We start from the raw sequence: 24,793 nt of genomic DNA on the forward strand, positions 1-24,793 counted from the left end.
ACAAATTTGCACTCCAATCTATAAAATTTAAATAGCTTACCGCTTATATTATATATAGTGCACGTTGTGCGTTAATTAGTTTAAAGACACTTGAAAGCTTAATCCAGTATTTTATGTTTGCTAACAACGTTATCAGTCGTTCCATTGTCTTTTCTGAACTTCTTTGGCTGATTAGTTTTAATATGGTCAGCAAGGTTTTTCGTATTTAAAATCCATTTTATCTTTATGTGCGCACAGAAAATTGTTTTTTTCTTCTTCTTGATCGGAAAAATGTTATTTTTATTTTAGTCATATTATTAACGATGCCATTAAATTTGCATCTGTTTCTCGTTAAATGTATTGAAACCTGTCTACTTTTTGATGTGTTCAAACGAAGTAATATTTGTCCTGCCAATACCTCCCCAATACATAATGCAGGTCTTGCTTCAACTTGTCAACGGCTCAAGCACCTATAATTCTCACTCTCCATGAATGCTTTCACAATATGAATCAAAGATGCACTCCCTACATTCACAAAACTGATTGGTTCAGTATCAAAAAAAAATCGTCAACTCTATACATAAGAAAGTCCCTCTATAAACGGATTGTGATATCACTGAAGCAATGGAAGCACTTCATCAATTGCGAACAAGACTTTGCATGGACCTCCACCCCAATGTAAATACACAAATCAGCAAAAAAAAAAAATATTTTGTCAGTCCAGCTTATTCTCATAATGTTTCTGTAGCAATAAGGGTAAACGGCTTATGGTCGGTGTAAGCTTGAAGTTTTCAACGTCCAGACTTCGCATACATATAAAAGTGTAATTATATGTGAATCCATTTATTTTATTTTAGAGATAAATATTGCGCTGGGCGACCAAGCGCTGAAATCGTTAGTTAAGTATTGGCAGAAATTGCGAAAGATCGACATACAGGTATGGCATACTATTAAAAAGTTTAAAGTGCCTCAATATTCGCATTGACATTTGATGTTTTTCATGTTTTTAAATCCATTTTCGTCTTTTTGAGCATGACTTTATCGCATGGGCAAAGTTTGGGTAAAATCAAAGGCCATGTTGTAGTAACTTGTTGCGTTGAAATTAAAATGGATGTATAGATTTTGTCTGCTTTTTAGCGGTAAGTTCAGATATAGAATAGAGCTAATTAAATCTACTGCGTTGCTCTTAATCGCTTTTCTGCGGCACAGCAGTAGTGTTCATCCTATGTTTTGCCTTCTGCTTACTTCCACACTTAAGTTGGCGTTTGCGCTTCTGTACTTGGGTAGCGAAGTAATGTGAACAGCTTGCAAAGAAAACTTGACAGAGTTGACACTATTTGCACATTCTCTCTATTTTTCACCCTGCTTACCCGAAAACGTCGATACTGTAACTATCAAAGCCGCAATATTTTCATTTAGTTTCTTTTTATGAACGGAGTTGCCAAATAGAAGTTATTATACTCCATTTAGGGTGAATAGGAAATCATGAGTCGCAAAGGCCGATTGAAAGGAAGTTAGTAGCAGAAATAGCGAACTATTCACAGATGACAGTACACACACACATATGCACAAATACACTCTAACTCAATGAAAAGCCGATTGCTTCATGAGACTGAGAATTTAGCTTTGTGGTCTATTCGGAATTCAATTAGGAATTATTCTGTGATAGACTGGACAAGTAAGCAAATTTGTTGCTACACAATATTAGGCGAATATATATTCTGGCCTTTACTGCATGCGAAGTACACTTGTGCTCACATAGGTAAGCCACTTTATATTTTTACCATAGTCGTAATATTTTTCATGCCAAATTTTTTTTAGTTGACTTTTTATAAAAATGTAGTACATTGGATAGTAAAAACGATATGAATCATAGGCCCCTATTATGAGTTGCATTCGATCTTCGATATTCGTTAGTTGTCGAAGATCGAAAATCGAATGTCAATTTGGTATTATGAGCGGTGCAACCCTGTCGAAATTTTCGTTGAATACCGAATTTAGAGTCGAATGCAATTTTGCTTTCGATTGTGTAGCGTGCTGTGGGAAAACTTGTTAAAATGTGAGTTGTTTGCTATTGTTTATTGTTTTATAGTAACCAAATAATAAATATATACTAATTTAGTTAATTTTATGCAGGTCGAAAGTCGTGAGTACCAAACAGCAATTAGAAAGGCTAGTTGCATTAATGGAAGATAATCCACAATTTGCAGCAAAGTTCAAGCAGCAAAAAAATGGAAGGAATTTACAACGGAGCTGAATTGCTTGGGACCACCAGTTAGAACGGCAGCAAAATGGATTAAGGTTTTTTTTGTGATGTTTATAGAAATACATTTTCATTTTCCCTTGGCAGGTATGGGATGAAATACGTAGAGGAACTGAAATACATATTTTTTTCGAATGACGAATAATTGAATAAAGAAAATTTAAAACAAAAATAAAACAGAAACTGTGGCGTAAAGGTTTCTATTTAATACTTTTTAGATTTTTCTATAATATTCTAAGAATTTCATTTCTTATGTGTTCTGCTTCTCCGTTATTTGACTCCACTTCAATATCTTCAGCATCATCGTTGAGGGTCTCGTCGGATAACTCTTCATCCGGAAGTTGAACATTATAAAACAAGCAAATGTTGTGCAAAGCTCCACACACATTAATAATTTGTGTTGCTTTTTTGGAGAATAGTGAAGAGCTCTTGCCTGCAACAAACGTCTAAATCGATTTTTCAGGACTCCAATTGTTCTCTCAATTATACTTCTCGCTTTAGCATGTTGTTTGTTGTAGGTCCTTTGTGGAGACCCTTCCTCAGAGTGTCTGAACGGCGTTATTAAATAAGGTTTTAGAGCGTATCCAGCATCACCTGAGACAGACAAAAATTATTAAAAACGGAGTTTCAATTGGTGTTTATTACATACCGAGGAGCCAAGTATTGCGACGGCCATTGAGATGTTGCTCCTCTAAATGCGCTTTCAATGGCGACATGTTGAAAGCCATGTAGTCATGAGTAGCTCCTTGATTTTTCGCATTTAACTATATAGGTTATTTTCATTGTATGATCACAAACCTAAAATTTACATTACGCATTTAGAAAATATGACTCATATTTAAATGTATGCAAATGTCTACTTACAATCATAGTATTAATGCTGTAGAATCCCTTCCTGTTGTAATAAAAATGCTGAACTTCTTTCCTGGGAGCGGCAATTTTAACATGCGTGCCATCAACACAGCCAATTATTCCTGGAATCCGGTATTTGCTATAAAAATGTGCTTTTCTTTGTTGCAGATCAGCCTCTGTACTACTAAATTTTATCCATCTTTGGCAAATAATTATAATTTTCCAGGACATCTATTATTTCTGATAGCACAACAGACACAGTGGGTTGAGCAAGTCCTAGCATACCTTCATTACCAATACTCAATTGGTACGATCCCTGAGCACAAAATCGCAGAACTGTGGCTAGCTTTAAAATATTTGGAATCGATTTGGCTCGGGTGCACTGCTGCAACTGGTTTTCTGTAGTGGACAGTAGGTTCACAAACGCCTCTTTAGATAATCTAAAGTTCTTTAAAAATCTGTAAGGAAATTTCTGTAATATTAAGTACCTCAACACATTTTGAAAATTCTGAACTTACTCAGTGGAAGCCATTTCTAGGGGGTTGGATGCGTCCCTCAACTATTTTCTACTTCTAGCTAGTTCCACTAATCTTTCATCGTCCGATGAATTGTCGAACCACAACTCCGTTGTACTCATTTTCACATAAATTACTTTTTTTAACTTTTAAAAATAATGTTAGCAAAGAATTTTAACACAATCGGTTTTTCTTTTATTTTGATTTGCTGTATCAGCTGAGAAAAAATTATCTATTGTAAATGCGTCGAGCGATCGAAATTCACAATAATCCTATTCTTCAACGAATGAGCACCACAATACCAAATGAAAATTCGTTCGATCAGCACTTTCGACTACAGTCGAAGATCGAATGTTGCTCATAATAGGGACCATAGTTTGAAACTTTGCATGAAATTCACAGCAATTTAACTATTGTAATATAATAACGAAATAAAAATTTCACAAAAACTTTTAGCATTTTAAACTGAGTTGCTAAAAGACTTCGCGATGAGCAATTTTGTAGCCCATTTAATTTGAGTGCAGTAAAGTGTAAGTTTCAAGTCGCTAAGAATTCGCGTTGATTTTCGAGAATTTTTTTTTGTTTTTTTTTTCTTTTTCGGAAGCCTATAGAAGAAAATGCTGAATATCGTATGCAAAAAAAATTGTGACTTCGTGTTTTTAGTGACTTCTAACTGCATTTTTAAATTAAAATTTTTATGAGCTACAAAACTGCATACCTAAATAGATTTTAAAAGTTCTGACAAAAATTTGTGGACCCATTTTTGTGAATTTTTTTTAATTTTTTGTGAATTTCGTGCAAAGCTTGGGTTTTTGATTTATAACGTAATAAAATTAATTATATTTAAAAAAAAATTAAAAACGAATTTTGCATAAAAGTAATTGCAAATATTGTAAAACGCAAATGTGACCTAATTATGTGAGCACAAGCATATATATTTATACCTACTTGTATTTCAATAGATGCAGAAATGTGACAGTCACATCAGTTCTTTAATTAATTAGAAAACTACGCAACACCATTCTGTATGACTGTACATAAAAAAAAAAGCCTTTTATGATTCTTCCTATGTTCCTTCTTATGTTTGCTAACTGCCTCAGTGGTGCAGACGTACAAAGCTCTGTAAGCTGCATGTGTATGCATTCATATTTTCCGATCAAAATAAATACGGCGTAAGTTACATTGTTGAATAGATTTTTTTGTGTGTCATCGGCGTATTTAGTTATTTTCCTCCCCCTTCTTAACACTTAAAGCCTTAAATGTCACGTACACTGAAATCTTCTAATCAAACACAACTTGTAAAGAGTGGTTTCGGCGCTTCCGGGGTCCCGAACACAATCGAAGACACTCAACTGCAACAACTATTGCATAAAGTCGCATGTCGAACCATTGATGATATATCTAAAGAGATCAGATCAAAGGTAAACGTTTGCAGGTAACTGGATGCCACATCAATTAAAGGAGAGGGGTATCGAGTGGCGTTTGGTGACGGGTGAGATGCTTCTTGAATGGCACTAAAGAAAAAGTTTTCTACATCACATCGCTACTGGCGATGAAAAATTGTTCTATTATGATAACCCTAAACGTCGAAAATGTTGGAGCCTACCAGCTGAACCAAGTCCAACGACAACGAAAAAACAATATTCATGCGTCAAAGGTCTGTTATGAACTCCTTAAAACATCTGAAACCATCACTGACAATCGTTACCCACCACTGCAACTAATGCGTCCGAATATAGTCTATAATACAGCTCTCAAAGAAAAGGTGCCAGAATGGAACACTAGATATGACAAACTGATTTTGTTGAGACCACACGTTGCTAAATCGGTCTAGAAATATTTAGAGGCACAGAATTGGGAAATCTTGTCCCTGACAGCGGTACACTTCTTACGAGAGCATCGCACACTGACTCGTCAGAGGAATCCGTATGCTGCCTGAAAGATGGACTAAAGTTTTAGCTTCCAATGGCACATACTTCGCATAATATCAAAAAGTAAGGTGAATTTGGTTGTAAAATGAAAAATCTTTATTTATTCTTGTAAATCAATTTCATCCACTTCAAAATAATCCCCTCTCTATGAAATACACTTATGCCAACGATTTTTCCAATCCTCGAAACATGCCAAATAGTCCATTTCCGGTATAGCCATCAGCACCTTCTTCGATTCAGCTTTTATCTCCTCAATCGACTCGAAACACATTCCCCGGAGTGGTCTCTTGACTTTTGGGAATAACCAGAAGTAACACAGAGCCAAATCAGGCGAATACGGTGGCTGCGGAACGATATGCGTGGAATTTTTGGCGAAATGGTCACGAAGAACGAGTGCAGTGTGAGACGATGCATTATCGTGATGCAAAAACCAAGAGTTGTTGACCCATAATTCTGGTCTTTTTAGACGAATTGCTTCACGTAAACGACGCATAACGCTCAAATAATATTCCTTATTAACAGTTTGGCCAGGTGGAAGGAATTCATAGTGCACCACACCACGAAAATCGAAAAAAACTGTCATCATGACCTTTATTTTTGAATGACTTTGAGTGGTCTTTTCGGTCTGGCCTCGCCTTTAGCGCGATATTTGCTTGATTGGTCGGTTGTTTCAGGGTCGTAAGCATAAATCTAAGTCTCATCTCCCGTAATGATGCATTTGAGCTTGTCCTGATAGTCTGAAAGCATTGTTTCACACACATCAACGCGACGACTTTTTTCCAAGAAATTGAGAGTTTTCGGTACCAAACGAGATTTGACTTTTCGTAGGCCCAAATGGTCTTTCGAAATGGTGTTCACAGATCCTTCTGATATTCCGATCATATCAGTAAGATCTTTAACAATCAACCGACAATTTTTGAGCACTAACTCCTTCACTTTATTGACGTGTTGGCCATCTGTTGACGTTGATGGTCGTCCGGAGCGCTCCAAGTCATCAACACGTTCTCGACCCTCTTTGAAGTCTTTGTACCACTTATAAACATTTTTCTGCGACATGGTCGAATCACCAAATGCCTTCTGCAATACAAAAAAACATTTCCGCAGCCGAAATTTCATTCCGCAAACAAAATTTGATGGCACTTCTCTGCTTAATCAAATCAGACATTGTAAAAATCGAAAAATGCACTCTTGGTCGTTTGTAAACACAAGCGTAAATATATTACTGATAATGACAATCACATGAAAGTTGGCCCAGATATTATTAACAGTGCTGCCAACTCATGAAAAAAATAACTAGACCGAAATTTTAATCCCGCGAAGTTTGACAAATAAATTCACCTTACTTTTTGCCCACAGTAGTATTTTTAATTGTTTAAATAATTCGTAACTTTGGGTAAGAAGGGGCGGAAACTTATTCCCATACCCAATAGTTGCGATTTTTCTAATCCTTCAAGTAGTTCGCTTGCTTTAATTTGTTCAGGTAGTGATTGTAAACTTTCGAGTTGAAGATTTGATCGCATTACCAAACGCTTACCATCATAGTCATTAATCCTGATTTGGTGATGATTTGTGCTAGCTCAGTTAGTCCACCCACTAGTTTTCACTTCCATTCACCTCGTCTTCGTTACTTCTTTTCATCATTTCTTTTATGTAGAACCCCTATATCTCGCTGTTTTGATTATCAACCTTCGTGGCTAATCTTTTCTTGGCATTGAACACATTGCTAACGTGCCGGTCCAACTCCACGAGTAAAGTATGAAGTGGGTTTTGAACTCGTGTCGTTAGATATGCATTACTTTCAATAACCAGTATTTATTTATTGCAAAGTTTTGACAATTTAGTTGTGTCTTGTTAAATTTCAATAATTTTCTTTATGAAAATATAGTTCATTCTATAGTTCAAGTATAAAAATCGGGTTAATTTAAAACTTTTTTTTTTGCTCCTGATGGCATTGTGTTTTCTTCCATATAAAACAACATGAAGCATTCGTTCCTGTGCAACTTTGTGCAAATAAAATAAAAAAGGAATTCAAAAAATGTCAAACTTTTTAATCAGATTTGCCGAAAAATGTTGGGTGTGCAGTTCTGTATCCCATAAAATTTCGATATAAGTTGGCTCAAAAATCGCGTTGACTTTTCGCACAATTTTTTTTTTTTAGTCTTATGCATTTTCTCCATATAACGAAAGCTCGATATTTTGTGTTTGCTTTTTTGTATGGAAGGAAACATCCAACACCATCGGTACAAAATTTATAAAAAAAAAAAAGAAATCTCAGAATTTTTACTTCGCCTTATTTAATGCAATATAATTGTAACCCAGTTTTTAAATCTGTACCCCTTGTTCTTATTCTCGTTTAATTACTTTTGCTTGTTTTTGGTTATTTCTGCTCCTTCCTCTGCTTATGCGTATTTTACTTTTGTATTTGACTTTTTCTGTTTTCAACTTGACACTTTTGCCTATTTACATGAGAGCTTTGTCATTCCCTTTTCTATGCTTTTTAAGTAGAAGGCAAAAAAAAGTACTTTTGGCTTTAAATGCACAGTCAAGCGTACTTGAAACTTTTTTCCCTAAAACGTCTCTTTGTTTACTTAACACAATAAAAGTTTTTTTTTTGTTTTTGTTTGCATTAAGACTTGATAAAATATTAACTGGAGGTACTTTGGTACGGGATTTTTTTCAAATTTGCATCTCCTTTCGTTAGCCTATATTATATAAGTATGTACAGGGTGGTTCATTTAGTATTTGAAATTAGAGTTATCGACTTTTTTTTAATTTTGACAGCTGAAATAAAACCCAAAATGTGGGGAAAAGTCCAAGAAAAGGTGGCTAAGGAACAAAAAATGTATTACGAATCTTTAGTGGTTTAAAATGTAAAAATGTAAAGACGTCATCCCAGTCAACATTTTTTTTTGTGCAATTGTTATAAAAAATACATAGAAAGGCTTTTTTATGAAATACAAAAATGCCTATTGGCATATAAGAAAATTTAATTCATTTTTGCCCGACAATCTGATTTTCTCAGAAATGGTCACATATGTCAGAAATTTAGTTCAAGCTTAGATATTAATGTAGAAAATATATCAATTTTTACTTAAGCGGAGTTAAAATTTTTTCCAAAATCTGTTAGGATAACCAGTTGATGGGCTAGAAACTCCATTGGCTTAGTTTTTGTGTTTGGCGTCGCTAAGGAATCGCTCAATTACTTCAATAGTGTCACGATACAAACAAAAATGCTTTTATGGCAGTCTACAGACATAACCCAATGGAACCCCCAAGGAAGTCTCAAGGGGGACCTACCTAAGATTACATGGAGAAGATCACTATAGAGAGAAGTCCATGAATTCGAGAAATCGTGGAACACACTACAACTCCTAGCCAAAAACTGGGTCAGGTGAAAATTCTTTACTGAGGTCCTATGCTCCAATGGGAGATAAAGGAAATGATGATGATGCAGAAATACCCAAAACCGCTTCTTTTACGCTGTATAAAAAAAGTACGGCAATATCTACGAGTACTACCACCAACTCATTCTATTTTTTCACTTAGGGTGTAAATTTAAAGCTTTGAATCCATTTCTCTCAATATTTGGAGTGATGCAGTAATTGAGCGATATGTTATGCCAACCAACCAGAGATACTCCAAGAGTTAAAGGGTGGAATCCAAGTTGCTATTGCTGAAAATGTAATGAAAATTTTTGAAGTATGAAGCCATTTGTAAGTAATGTAATTTAATTTGAATAAAATTTTGTCCCAGGTGTAACTACTACTATTTAAAATCTTATATATAATCCACTTATTCACTTCTCTGAGTTTCTTTTATATGCAGACGACTTAAAGATTTTGTATGCCTGAACTAAGCCTGCCTCATTCATACAATCTTCAATCAGACCTCAACAACGTCTTGGCACGGTTTGATAGGAATCTACTTTAATTAAATATTGTCATCGCCAAATCGTATTCTACACTTGCCTTCAATCGGCGTTTTGTTGCCAATTTTACAGGATCCCTACACTTCGGGGTCACTATTTACGGCACTTGTACGATCCAAGCTGGAGTATGCCATCTTTATTTGGAGGCCATCTTTATGTCAGTGCCACATCAATAGACTTGAACGTATTTCTTCCTTTTGCACTCAAGTCTTTAAACTTCACAGATCCGATTCCTTCATATAATGCAAGGTGTGCATTACTAAATTTAAAATCGTTAGAAAGTAGACGAAGTATACTATCACTCTGCTTTGTTTTCGTTATTATAAATGGGGAAATTGAGTTGCCTTTACACTTAGAGCGCATTCATTTTCACATACCTCGAAAAAATCTATGGAGTAATGATTTATTCTTTCTAGAGCGGGTTAGAACTGTTTATGCCTCGAAACCACTTCTGATTAGAACATTGAATGAGTTTAACCAGATTTCTAGTTGTTTAGCTTTTGATTTATTACTATCTAAATTTAAGTTCAAATAATCACTAAATGATTTATTTTTAAGTAGTATCGAAACATGTATGTATATATAATTCTTACAAACACTCTTAGTTCTATGTAGTCTGTAAGAAATCTTGAAAATGAAATGAAAAATTTCCTACTCATTCGCATCATCATTTCCGCCAAAAAAATTAGGTATTTTTGGATATGTTGTTCCTAAAGATCAAACATTTTCATAATAAGTTTCAATAAATTCAGCGCGTTGTTCAATCGTGTTAAATTGTATATCTGTCTACTTGATGATTTATTTGACACTCATAATTTATGTAGCCGTCGCAATTCACAGTAAATTAGCATAAGTGAGTGTAGCATATTTTATTTAGGTTTTGCCATAAAAGGAGTCCTAACAAAACAATAAAAGATTACAATGTTTTCCATTCTCTTGCATTTTAACTTATTTCAGCATTTCAAGAATTAGCTGCAAGGCTCATAGAAATAAAAGAAAATACTTTTTTGCACTTATACAAGGTGATTAATTTTCCGTCAAAGTATTTTGTCATACTATATACATAGTACGTATATCATATTTGACACTTGTGAATGAAACAGCTGCGGTATACAAACAAACAACAAACAAACAGCAATGGAGCACTTTGAGGTCAAAATAAAAATTTCCGTCACTCAAAATCGTTTCTTTTGTTTTAGTAAAAAAGGCGTTCAGAAACAATATTGGGTGATTCATTTTGCGACACCTTCTAGCTATCGTGCATTCGTTTCCTCTTTTTCTCTGAAAATAATGATATCTTTCTGTCAAATTCCATTAATCTTATTTAATATTTTATCATTTTTCTTCAAAGGCAATAAATTTTATCTCTTTTGTAATAAAAAAAAAAATACAAAAATTCGGCAAAAAAAGTTAATAACTTACATTTTCAGCTCCAAATTGTGATGATAAATGCAGGCAGTGCTCAAATTTCTGTTATACTAAAATAGTCTGGTGGTACATTAAATTCTAAAACTAGATAAAGCATACCATTTGCACCATTGCCGCTACCAAAACTCAAGTGTGAAATATATTTAAATGTATGATATTCCTAAAACCCGCATCATTTGCACTTTATGCAAATGTCAGGCAAGCCGACAGCAAATACACTTGCATACATACGCGGCAACAAAGAAAACGGTCAAGCTAGGAGGGATATTCAACACAAAAAAACGTCGACGCATAAAAAAGTATTAAAAACAAGTCGAAATATACAGACTGGCGCATAATTATAAAAAAACGGAGAATTCTTAAAGCTTACCCGCAGCTTCGCCACATCAAAGTACACAAACAGTTGTACACAGAGATATGGTAAACATACCTACATGTAACTCCCTGTGTAAAGAGAGCAGAGTTTACTAAAAGTATGCAACAACTAAGTATGGTGATGACGATATGCGAGCCATGCATAGACCGCAGACAGACAGTCATTGGGTAAGTAGAAACGTTGATGGTAGCAGACCACAGTTGTGTTGGCACTTTGAGGCTGTCTGCCATAAATATTTTAGCATTAACCACCACACTTACTAACTAACAGTTGCGCTATGTACATAAATAAATTGCTCTTGTAAATAGGCTGTAAAATAGTTGAGTTGTGATGCTCACCTCATAAATATCAATGCCATGGTTGAGTGACCAGGATGTCTGGAAGTAATCTTCAATCCTTTGTTTCAGTTCTTTGGGCATCTAAGTCGTGCAGAAATTGGTGGTGTCGGCCAATGTACGTTATATGAAAATGCATGTAAAAGAGGGTGTAAATGTGAGTGAAATATATGTGGATCAGGAGGAATAATATTGCTGAAATTTGGTTTATAAATAATAATATTTTTTTTATTAAATAATACTCTTTAGATTTAATAATAATAAACTTTAGATCTATGAAATGTTACATATGACGTATGTAGAGCACATAGTAGTTGAAAGATATTATATTGATGTATTGCATTCATTTTTGTTTTTGTTTTTGCAAATATGTCTTTATTTTACATAAAAGTAGCACATTCAGATTTTTGAAATGTAACAATTTTTCTAAAATGTTGCTCAACACGAACAAACGTTACTGATTATGAAAGAGGATTTCACTCAGATCAACTTTGTCAAAAACAGTAAAAGTCCAGAGGGTACCATATTTTTTAATATAAGATTGTCAAAAAAGTCTTGCGGTATTTTCATTGAATTTTCAATTGTTCATAAAATGGGTTATAATAATGCGATTTAAGTCAAATATGCGCCGTTTTGTTCGATGACGAGTTCCCAACGAGATGCCAACTTCATAATGCCCCTCTTATAGAAGCTCGCTTCCCTATTGTCAAAAAACTCGGAGAGCCAATTTTCACAGGACTCTCTTGTGGACAACTTCCGACTACCAAGCTCGTTCGCCATGGACAGAAATAGGTGGTAATCACTTCGTGCGAGATCCGGACTATACGGTCGATGCAAAAGAACCTCCCATCCGAGCTCCCGGAGCTTCTGGCGCGTCACCAAAGATGTGTGTGGCCTGGCGTTGTCCTGATGGAAAACAATTCGACCTCTGTTGATCAAAGATGGCCTCTTCTGCATGAGTGCTGCATTCAAGCGGTCCAGTTGTTGGCAGTACAGGACCGAATTGAGCGTTTGGCCATCCCACCCACGTTTCTGCCAATCCCACCAAACACACAGAAGAACCTTCCTGGCCGTCAATCCAGGATTGGCCACCGTCTGGGCAGCTTCACCGCTTTTCGACAACGACCGTTTGCACTTCACGTTGTCGTAAGTGACCCACTTTTCATCGCCAGTCACCATCCGCTTCAAAAACGGGTCGATTTTGCTGCGATTCAGAAGCGATTCGCATGCATCCATACGGGCAAAAATGTTTTCTTGCGTCAAGTCGTGTGGCACCCATACATCGAGCTTCTTTTTGAATCCAAGCTTCTTCAAATGGTTTATAACGGTTTGATGACTCATGCCTAGCTCTTGGCCGATGCTACGCCTGCTACTATGCCGGTCTCTTTCGATCAATTCAGCGATTTTATCGCAATTTTCGACGACAGGCCTTCTGGACCGTGGCGCATCTTCGATCACCTCTGCACCAGAACGAAAACGTTGAAACCATCGTTGTGCGGTGGAAATGGAAACTGTATCGGGCCCATAAACTGCACAAATTGTATTGGCAGCATGAGATGCATTTTTGCCTTTATCGCAGTAGTACTGTAAAATATGCCGTATTTTCTCTTTATTTTGCTCCATGTTTGCGACGCTATAACTCACGAACGACTAAAAGCAAACAACAATTAATCAAACACGTGCTAGCACCTGAAAAGAGCTTTCCAAAAAGCTCTAGCCTGAACCGATGCGACGAATACAACTAGAACTACGCGCTTGCAAAGACAAGCTTGCGGAAATACCGCATTATATTAGCGGCCGCCGTAGCCGAATGGGATGGTGCGTGATCACCATTCGGAATTCACTGAGAGGTCGTTGGTTCGAATCTCGGTGAAAGCAAAATTAATAAAAACATTTTTCTAATAGCGGTCGCCCCTCGGCAGGCAATGGCAAACCTCCGAGTGTATTTCTGCCATGAAAAAGCTCCTCATAAAAATATCTGCCGTTCGGAGTCGGCTTGAAACTGTAGGTCCCTCCATTTGTGGAACAACATCAAGACGCACACCACAAATAAGAGGAGGAGCTCGGCCAAAGACCCAAAAAGTGTGTACGCGCCAATTATTTATTTTTTTTTTTTTTTAAAGTGTAATTAGTTTATCGAAACTATTATATAAAAATGACTTAAAATAAAATTTCCGTACTCAGAATTCTACAGTATAATGTAGCAGAGAATGAACTCAATTCGATTTTATAAATAATATAAAATCTAATGACACCAAAATTAAATCAGGAGAACGTCATGGTAGCCATCTTGGGCCACTTTTGTCCTTAATGTTTGTTATTGACATTCCAGACGTTTTCGAGACATCACGTTATCTGATGTATGCAGATGACCTGAAAATTTACAGTCGGGGGTCATATATACATCGAAAATGTTGTTTTCTAAACATAAAGACTTTATGATTGCCAAGTATAGATCTAAGCTTGGCTTTGTAATAAGGAATTCAAGGGAGTTCCAGGATATTTCTACGCTGAGGAATTTGTATTTTTCTCTTGGGCTCATTTTTAAGAATTGAGAAGGTTGGGAAACGTTTCACTAAATTTGTTACTCATTCATTTCTTTGGCCTTGCAATTTGCCTGCTTATAAAAGTAGATGTCGTTTGTTAGCATTGCCAACTTTAGAAATGCGGAGAAACATTTCATCGGTAATGTTTATAAGGGACATAGTTACGAACCATATCAAATGTCACTTCTTGCTGGAGCTAATACTTTTTAATTGTCTCACTCGTAACCTTAGACTCAGCAATATGTTCCATTTACCTTATCACAAGACCAATTTTAGTGGCGATAAAATGGTAGGACTGTTAATCACAAATGTGGCAACCTAAAGAAACACAACTCAAATCAGTTATCTTAGAGCGTCACCTGGTAGTTGTTACAGGAATCAAGATGGTATTGCTAAAGGCCAGGGATATCAGGTAGTTTCACAAGGGGTCTAGGGGGCAGAAACATTGCAAATGTCACGGCAATTGCCAGAAACGATATATGTTGCTTTCTCATCTCAAGTTGACACACTGCCTCTGCGCGGCATCCCCTGAACAAGCTACGGACATCCGTCCGTAATGAATTGATGTGTGCAGCGAGCCTTCAAGCTTAAAGAGTTTTGCATCGGGTTTGGGGCCCACCATGTAAAAGCATCACTTCAATGAAAGATCCAAATAAGTCTCGGATAAGGACTCCCTCATTTTGATCTGGGTCAAACCACAAGGTATTGTTGACCAATTCATGTCACCTCCGTGTGATTCGTAGAGGTCTAGTGACCCTCTTATACAGATTCGTCTTCATAAGAAAACCCTATATAAGCCATATTATTTTTAATTGCTTTTTGAGTATTAGTTGCAATTCCAGAAAGGCGCCCTTCTGCATTTCAAACAAACATTCCGCCTTACTTGGTTCGTGTTTTTGCGATTATTCCTGTAAAACTTTTATCACCAACCTGCCGAAGCACGCATTGTGGTAAAGGTCAGTACCAACTATTTTTAAAAATGTTAAACAACACTTTTGTATTTCCTAATTTGAATGCCAATTCCGAGAAATTATTTGATACGTTTACCAGGATGGTATAAAATTTAACCCAGAATTAAGGGGATATATAAATAATCGTTGCCGCCATAAAAAAATGCAGGTAAACAAGAGAAAATTTGCTGCACATAATTTCAAAAATAAATTAGCGTTAACCTTTTCTGAATGCAGTTGTGCATTTATGAGCGTTTCGTTTATTGTTGTTTTTATTGTAATTGCCAGTTGCTGCTACACACGAAGGGTGACTTGCATTTACTCGTTTTGTTGTATTTATAGCTGCCATGTCCTTCACTGATGACAGTAATTACTGTGCCCTAGCAAAACAACTCCCCTTCAGCAACAAACTGCGGCGCGTGTATGCAAAACCAATGATGCGCGTATGCACGTGCATTAGGGTGGGTCAGCGATGAATTTGGGGCTTTTTTCTAAATTTAAAAATGTAACTAGAATTTATGAGAGAAATATTTGAGCTAACTTTTGATAATATTATATATGTAAATAAATGTGTTCATTTAGTTAGTAGCTGCTTTTTTTATTCTTGAAAGAGTTAAATTACTAAAGTAATGCGTTGTCAAAATTCGAAAAGGAAAAGTTGTGTGTTAATTTGTTTCTTTACATTTATATATATTAACAAATTATTTTAAACAATTATTTTGTGGAAAAAGTAGGAAGAGGAAAGCAAAAGCTGTTAGCCTGAGAAAATATAGCTGGCTCTATGGTGTGTGAAGTATTTGATGGATTGGTAATTAAGCTAAGAAGGAGACATTAATAGGTGCGTTATTCGATTTTTCTTATTCACTAAAGAAACCATACAACTGTCAATCAGAAAGTTTTAAATTATATACTAGACTATATGTATTATTTTCTATTAATACCGAAAGAACGCCGGAAAATTGTAAAAAATTAAAAACTATCAAAAGTAATATTTAGGTACTTATTTTTTTTTGCCAACAACTACCTAAATCTCAACATCTTAAAAAATGAGGTCGGAAAATATATTCGCCGAAAAAGAACGCCGCTCCTCATAGATAGGTAGGTGAAATGGTTGCAGTACCAGTCTAGCATTCCTCAAGTAGCACTGAAGCGCCGTTGTGATACCATTATGAGACGTGGCTCCTTATGAAACCTTCATAATAAATGCCAAAGTTCAATTTAATACTATTTTTAGGTATACTGTTGAGCTCCTTTTCTTATTTGTAGTATGCGTTTTTCACAGAAGAAGGGAGCCACAGTTATATGCCGTCTCAAAACGGCAGATCGTTTTCTATGAGGCACCTTTTTATGGCAGAAATACTCTATGAAGTTGTACATTGTCTGCCGAGGATTTTATCTACAGCCAGCCAGAGCTGTTGATATAATGGAGAAGATTGATGGGATTTAAGTTGCCCCAGGCGGTCGAAGAAAGGAGCACCCAGAGACCTTACTCGTCTAGCTGCTAAACCCGGACATTTACAGAGAAAGCGCTCTCCTTCTCTGAAGGATCCCCACAGATTCTGCAATGAAGGTTAAATGGTAACCCTAGCTTTTCCGCATAAGTGCCGATCGTCTATGACCGAGTCCTTTGTATATTGTACTGCCGCCCCTCGTGTAAATACAAATGTTTGTAAATTTTTATTTTCACTAATTTTCAATAGAAATGTTTTTCATTTTTTAACATACGCCATATGGACCAATGTTCCAGATTCTGCAACAAAATTTTCAACTTTTTAATCAGAATTTTTAGCAACTTTTCGGTACGCGTTTTTGTAGCCTTGCAAATTTAATAAAGTAAAGTTAAGAGCCCTTGCTTTAGAAAAGATATTTCTGCTTTTTTAGCATCGTCAGCAAGAAAAAAAAAACAAAAAAATCAATCCGGTGTTTGACACACTTCTAACATTCATTTTATTAAACTAATATAAAATTTCTGATTACGAAGTAGGTTTGTTTACGTTATTGTAAAATTATTATACAGATATTAATCTCGTTCAACGATTTTCGACTTATGTGATTATTGCTTAAAATACGCCTTTTAAAAGAAAATTATTCTCACGGTGACTGGCCCGTCTTAATTTTCATGCAATATTTGTATGTAAATATGTACATACACTGATGACTGCGCGATGAAAATTCTTGAAATTGCTACTGCACACGTTAACATTGTTTTTTCCTGTTTTTCCGTTTACTGCATTGGCGCACCAATAATCGAAGTAAAATTAAATTGCGCGCCGATGCAACCATGTTGTAGCAAATAAGAGCAAACAAAAAAATCGCACAAAACCCAACTTTACACTTCGGAGGAAAGAGCAATTTTATGCACATGTATGTGTGTATTTGTATACATATGCACACTAGCATGGCTGGTTAGGTACCAGTATTTAAGTGGCATCTCCAGTGACCCATACTCGCTTAACTTGTTGTCTGGCGAGCCAGCGTGTGAAGATTGCCATCACCATCCCCAGCTCCAGTGCATCTCAATAGTCCTCTTTATCAAGTAACCAAGTGGATGCTAACGCTCACCCCAATTTATTTTTATTGCCACATTCCACAAGTCGGAGCTAGCAAACACATTTTACAGCTTGGTAACTTATGCGTCCTCTATAATAGCAAGCAATGATGTGGAAATTTCGTAGCACCACCTGAAGTACTACTTTTATGCAACAATAAACTTGCACCCAGTCAGCAACAGCTGGCTTTACAGGTTTAGTTCGCTAACTTTCGTTACTCGCACTACAAAATGTTTAAGAAGAAATGATGCGCAAGCAAAATAATACGGCTACTAAAATAATTTATTGCAGATGCAACTAACCTTTATATGCTAAGTGTAAATGTTGAGAAAATGGTGTCGGACTTTTCACAAGGAAGTACAAGATCCTGGACGATAACAGCCCTAGTTTACAATACATAAACTTGCGACAAAAACGATAGCATATAATGGGCAAGAAATAAAAAAGGTAGAGCGAAGGAGGGCTCCACGACCAATAGAGTCCATCGGCTACGCATTACGCACTGGATCTTTATGGTAGCAGTCTCATTAGGTCCTTTTTTACAGGCCAAGTTGGGTCTAGAATTTTCTCATGGTCTACGAGTACTCTGCACGTATGACTTAGTCTGTAGTATAAAAACGAATACTTGTCTGGCACCCATTTTTTTCGGAAATTACTCCCCAATCAAAAGCTCGCAGAAAGCCAGCAGCACACCTGTCTTCCCCCCACGCTTTCTTTTAAGCTTGTCCGCTTTTTCGGCCTTACTTGTGATATTGAAGTGCTCCGGTGATGAAAAGTAAGCTGATCTATTTTGACTTAAACGGTACTCCGTGGTACCTAATGCCATCTCTAACATGGCAAACATACTACGTAAATCATGTCTGAGTTTCGAAAGACTTTTGAAACCACAATAGAAGTCAATGATCGTCTGAAATGGGTAGAAATGGCAAGCGGAGTGGAGCATAGTTGAGATCGGACGAAAATGGAAGTTTTGAAACATTTTTTAATTTGTATACATTATTAGGAACTGCTTAAACCATCTGAAACCATCACTGGGACGGTAGACATTACAAACTGATTTTGCTGCATGACAACGCCAGACCACACGTTGCTAAATCGGTCCAGAAATATTTAGAAGCACAGAATTGGGAAATCTCACCCCACCCGTCTTATTTCCCAGACATTGCACCTTCGGAACAGATAGTAGTCCGCTGCCTGAAAGACGGAGTAAAGTTGTAGCTTCCAATGGCACATACTTTACATAATATCAACTACTATTTATTGGTCTAAATAGTTCGTAACTTTGGCTAAGAGAGGGTGGAAACTTATTCCGATACCAAATAGAATAATATAAACGCCTGTGTTGGTAAGATATTAAAAAAAATTTTGGAAATTCATAAGTATTATATCTGGAAATATTTGCATAACACTTACATCTACTCGAAAATATTTAGCAATTGAACTATTTTATTCTATTCTCATTTTGCTACCCCTCGCAACACAAATCCAAATACCACTGTTATGTGGTTTTTACTCTATTAAAAAAAGGAATATTATATACTCAATAAGGCGACTAGCGCTCAAACGTAATATATTAAAGTTTTTAGTTTGTTCACAGAATACCTGGTTTTTCTAATAAAGGGTGGTTATTTCAAGGGCCGATGTTGAATGTGAACCGCTTCTAAGCGTCAAATTTCCACATTTCATTCAAAATTTTCCGCATTTCATTTGACATTTTTCAATTTCAGACTAATTCAATTTGAACCATGGAAAGATAAAACAGTCGAGCAACGCGTTAAAGTTATTTAGGCTTATTATGAAAACGGGCGTTCAAACCAAAACGCATATCGTGCACTTCGTGATTTTTTCGGTTAATTTAATTGTCCAATTGACTCAAGAACTAAAGCCTCTTCACCATTTCAAGCGTCGTCAATGGTCAGAATGGTGGCAGGAAATGGCAACAGTGAATGACCAATTTTTGAAGAAAATCATCTTCAGTGACGAGGCACATTTTCACCACAGTGGATTCGTCAATAAGCAAAAATGCCGCATTTGGACGAATGATAATCTAAGAGTGATTGCCGAAAAACCAATGCACCCACAAATAGTGACTGTTTGGTGCGGTTTATGGGCCAGCGGCATCATTGGGCCGTATTTTTTCCAAAATGAGGCCGGTCATTCAGTTACTGTGTATACTGTTCGCTATCGTGGGATGATAACGAACTTTTTATGGCCCGAATCGGAAGATATGGATGTGGACGATATGTGGTTTCAACAGGACGGTGCCAGTTGTCACACAGCTAAGGAAACAATGGTTCTTTTGCGCGATAAATTTAATGGCCGAATAATCTCACGTCGCGGCGATGTCAGTTGGAGGCCAAGATCATGTGACTTGACACCGTTGGACTTCTTTCTTTGGGGATATTTGGAAGAAAAGGTGTACGTCAATAAGCCACTAACAATTCAAGAGCTAAGGGATGAGATAATTCGGCACATTAACGGCATAGAACCTCAATTATGCCTCAGCGTCATCGAAAATTTGGACCCTCCGATGGAGGTGTGCCGCCGATATTTTGTTCCGTGCGTTCCGTTACATACCAATATTATTATAATAAAGAAAAATGACAAGAATTTTATAAAAAAATCGTATTTTATTCAAAATCAACGTCGGCCCTTAAAACTTAACCACCCTTTACAATATAATAGTTGAAACTGTTCGGCTTCGCCGCGGCTATTTCACACTGTTCAGCACTATGGCAACTAGAATGATAGCTGCTACGGCTGCGCCTATTCATTCATTTTGTTCTTGTAGTCGCTAGGCAAAGAATTTTAGCTTTGGACGACATAAGCATTTCGAGGAATAAAGTGGGCACTCACTGTGTGTGGGGTTATATGTTCGTTGCAATTGAATTTAGTTGTCCCATATATGCAAATACGTTTCTTTGAAGTTTTTTTATTATTTATTTTAAATTTCAAAGTTTGAAAATGCATATATAAGTTAAACTTTTTATTATTAAAAGGCTTACAGAAATATATATTTTTGGGAGCTGTGCTCCTTTATTCGATCCAAACTTAGAACTGACTTTTTACAAACAATATTATTATGATCAGGTGAAGTCGTTTACTTCAACGTGACTTCTATCATATTTCAAGCTTACGGTTGACACGGTTTGACTCACACGCGTTGCAACCTCAGCGATTTTGCCACTTTGTTATGTCTGGAGTATTAGATTATATTATGTAAATATGTGTCATGCTAACATATATATTATTCCCTGTAGTAAAATGTAAATTGAAAAAATTAGGTCATGGTTGCTATAATGCGTATGCGTAACACTATAAGAATTGAAGATGCAATTTAACTTTTGCACAAACACTTACTTGTATGCTCTATGAATTCTCGTCTAAAACTATATTTGTAAATTTTGTCGATTTATCTTCTCTGCATATGGTGTGAATTTATTTAGATATATATTCTTTCTCTCTCTCTCCCTCTCTCACATGCTCTCTTGGGTCTCTCTGTCTTTCTTTGTCTGCCTTGAAAGCTTCACTTCTGTTATGAGTACTACACTACAAGCACTTTTTTGTACTGTAAGAAGTAAACTTATTCTTTTTATAACAAAATTTTTCTTAGCCCTCAAAGTTATTAATCCATTTTTTTTTAATTTAATTTGACGCCACCTTGCATATGAGTAGATAAATCCGTGGTTGATTTTTGTGCATGTTCAACTTCATGCGCACTGAGATATTTGCTTTGGCTTGGATGGTTTTGAAAACCTGAGTGCTACCCCACTGTCATCAAATGCTCGGCATAATCAAATTGGCTACTACCTATTTCCCTGCGGTGCATGAGTTGACTTTGTAGCTACTTATAATGTGTCTAAGATATCACCCATCATTAGTTTCCGGAGAATGGAATACCTTATAATTTTTGTGCATATACTTTATCCACATGCATTTAATTCCAGCAAAGTGGCTTTAGGTTGAAAAAGTTTGAATACTCGTAAACATGAAACGCTACTTTAACTACGTAGACAACAGTTGCAAAGCAATAGCAACAGAAATTGCGACCATTGACACCTTTGTGGGCGAAAAGTCCGCAACTACAGGAAGGCACACACATTATTTTGCAAAATATGTCTGTTGCGTAAAGTTAGAACAAAGAAGCAAAGTCAAGGAATGCTTATAGCTAACTTTTTGCAAACTTTTATTTTCTTCTGTTTGTGGTTCTGCAGACGTTGTCGTGTTTCTCGCTTGTTATTGTGTATTTTTTTAAGCGCAGTAAAAGCGACATGAATTCCAAAGCAAGTGCATTCAAACAAAAAGTCATAACATAAAATTCTTTATATTTTTATTCACCTGCACAGTTGTTTTGTATCAGCATGGTACTTTAGAACTCAAATTTACTCCAATACGTTAAAAAATACACAAGATATCGACCAAGAAAGAGTAAAGTGTTAAGGACCAAATTTTATGGAATTAAATAATTTTGGATATTTACCTAGAACGTCCTGCTATGTTACATGTAGCTCAGTTCTTTTCAATAGTAATTGCGTTTCGAGAATCTATTCTACTCTATATATGTACGTTTCCGTCAATCTATGTATATATCTGCTGACTGAGCAAGAGGTAATTAGGTAGCAAGCATCACAATTTTTAAACAAATTTTTAATTTTTACGTTAGCTGAATAAATCTGTGGGTAAACGCAAAACTATTTTATATTTGTAATTTGCATCTTATGGGAAAGACTCCGTCCAAATATAAGCAAAATATAGATAGCGTTTCGAGTTTTCTGAAACAATGGATAATAATAGCCTTGTTCGAGTACAAAATCCGAAAGGTTTTTTTGTAATATTCAAAATTTAACTATCTGAACAATATGGAAAATCAGGCCATTGTCATTTATCAAAACTTAGTTGCACAACTGTCTGACGGATTTTAATAAAAGATACAGAAAGTACAGCTTAATGTGCAAGGTTCAATATACCATAATAGTACCAAAAAACATACACAACTGGTTCATCGGAATTGCCTTGTGTGTGGTGAGATTTGAACCAGAAAAGAAGAAGAAAAGAAAAAGCACAGAATTTTCCACATCCTGTACGAGTACACTGGCAAGTGGAAAAAATTAAAAGATAAAAAAATTTCGAAATTTAAGCGATTTTCTAAATAGCTTTATCTAAACAGTCAAACTGGTCGCTCGGGAGTTTTAAAGAAAGTAATTTGAAAAGTTAACCTTTGAATTTTCAGCTCTTTTGGGGAAATAATTTTCATCGCAAGAGGTACAAAACAGATTTGATTTGTTTAGGTCCATGGACTTGAAAAGTTTTTTCCGATTAAGCCACTGCACCGGATCACATGTTTATCCAAATTAAATTTGATTTCTGTTGACCTTGATGTGACCACTTCTCGTTGAGATATCGCGCTTTGAGTCCAGAATTATCGTTTTTGTATTCGATCACTCAAAAAACAAATACACATTCACGAGTGTGCCAGACTGTGCAATCTCCACATTTTACGTTTTGGGTAATATGAATTTCGGCCGTAATTTTTTTGCGTAGAATGAAGTTATTTGAAAAAAAAGTGAAATTTGTTTGAAAATTAAGATATGTTTTTTTCAAATTATTTTTTATGAATATTAGAATTTTTTTGTTTTAATGAAAATAAGATTTTTTTTTGGAAATCAAGCTTTTGGAAAACTAAAATATATATTTTCTTTAATTAAGAAAATGAACTCTTTTTCTGGGATGGAAAAAAAATATAATTTTTTTATATAGGGTTTTTCGATAAGGGCGGGTAGATGTTGAAATGGAATAAAATGGCGATTGCTGTGTGGCACGTAGCGCCGTCCTGCTGGAACCACATGTCGTCTAGGACCATATGGTTCAATATGGGCCATAAGAAATTGGAAGGGCCACCACGTCTACCGAAAAATGGGCGCAATGCGCGCAACGTTTACGTTAATGAACACTCATTTTGATAATAAAGTTTTATCATTTGAACGTGCTGTTCAATCGTGTAACTTGCCATGATGATTTGGCATAAACAACTGAATAATAAAGAAAAGATCTGACAGGTGTCACCAAAACCAAATGGCTGCCACAGGGCGCCAAAACCGACTCGCGCCAATTGAAAAACCCTTTACAAAGACCAGGTTCTTCAAAATTAGGTGTTTTTGCAAATTAAACCTTTTTTCTGGAAATTAATTTTTTTAAATAAAACTTTTTGTTTTTTTAATTAAGAAAATAAACCTTTTTTCTTGAATGAAGCTACTTTGAAAAAAAATATTATTTTTTTATATTGTATAAAACCTGGTTTTTGGAAATTAGGTTTTTTGGAAATTAATCCTTTTTTAATTAAACGCTTTTTTTTTAATTAAGAAAATTTTTTAAATTAAACCGCGTTTTTTTCAAACTAAAGTTTTTTAAAAATAATTTTTTGTTTTTTTTTAATTATTTTTTTCAAACTTTAAACTTGAAAAGTACACATGCAATGCTCTTACAACAATTTGCCGCGACCGTTTTTTTCTTACGAGGAATAAATTAATTAAAACAAAAATAAAAATTAATTAAACAAAAAAATTTTTTAATTTTATTAATTTAAAAAAATATAAAACATTATAGGAAAAACAATTTTGGTGTCTCATAAATTTTAATATAATGTTTTTATATTTATTATTTATATTAGTTCAATAAATTAATAATAATAAAAATATTACAGATTTTTATATTATTTAATTTTCCACCGAATTGTTTTTTTTCGTTCTGAATGATATGTAAAATATTTTCCTATGACTTTACTATAAAAATCAAAATCATTAAATCAACCGCTCACCTGATGCAACTTGGTGCCAAATCAAATATCACACAGACACAAAAATTATGATTATTAGACAAACAAATAAAATTATAAATGTAAAGCGACCACTGACGCTGTTTTTGTTTTTACTGGCAGTAGTTGCAACTAATGCACAAATTGTAACATTAATCACGCAGTAAAACTTTAAAACTGCAAATATGGCATATAGCTCGGCATGTGCAGCACGTGCTAGAGATTGAGCAAAAGTAAATTTGTGAGGTGTAAAGTTTGAAGCAGAAAGCCCAAGTTGCGTCTCGTGGGAAAATTTTTACTAGTCAGACAAATTTCAAATTCAAAAGTCGG

The 24,793-nt window shown here is 35.5% G+C and overlaps 1 protein-coding gene across 1 annotated transcript in view; it reads right to left on the minus strand.

Annotated features, from left to right (window-relative positions):
• Positions 1-24,793, minus strand: part of LOC128868544 (potassium voltage-gated channel subfamily H member 8) — a 215,847-nt gene that overhangs the window by 48,894 nt on the left and 142,160 nt on the right. The window contains exon 11 of the mRNA XM_054110756.1: positions 11,611-11,691. Coding sequence (XP_053966731.1) covers positions 11,611-11,691 — 81 coding nt within the window. The remainder of the gene's footprint in view (positions 1-11,610; positions 11,692-24,793) is intronic.

Source organism: Anastrepha ludens, chromosome 6 (assembly GCF_028408465.1).
Source record: "Anastrepha ludens isolate Willacy chromosome 6, idAnaLude1.1, whole genome shotgun sequence".
NCBI classification, from domain to species: Eukaryota; Metazoa; Arthropoda; class Insecta; order Diptera; family Tephritidae; genus Anastrepha; species Anastrepha ludens.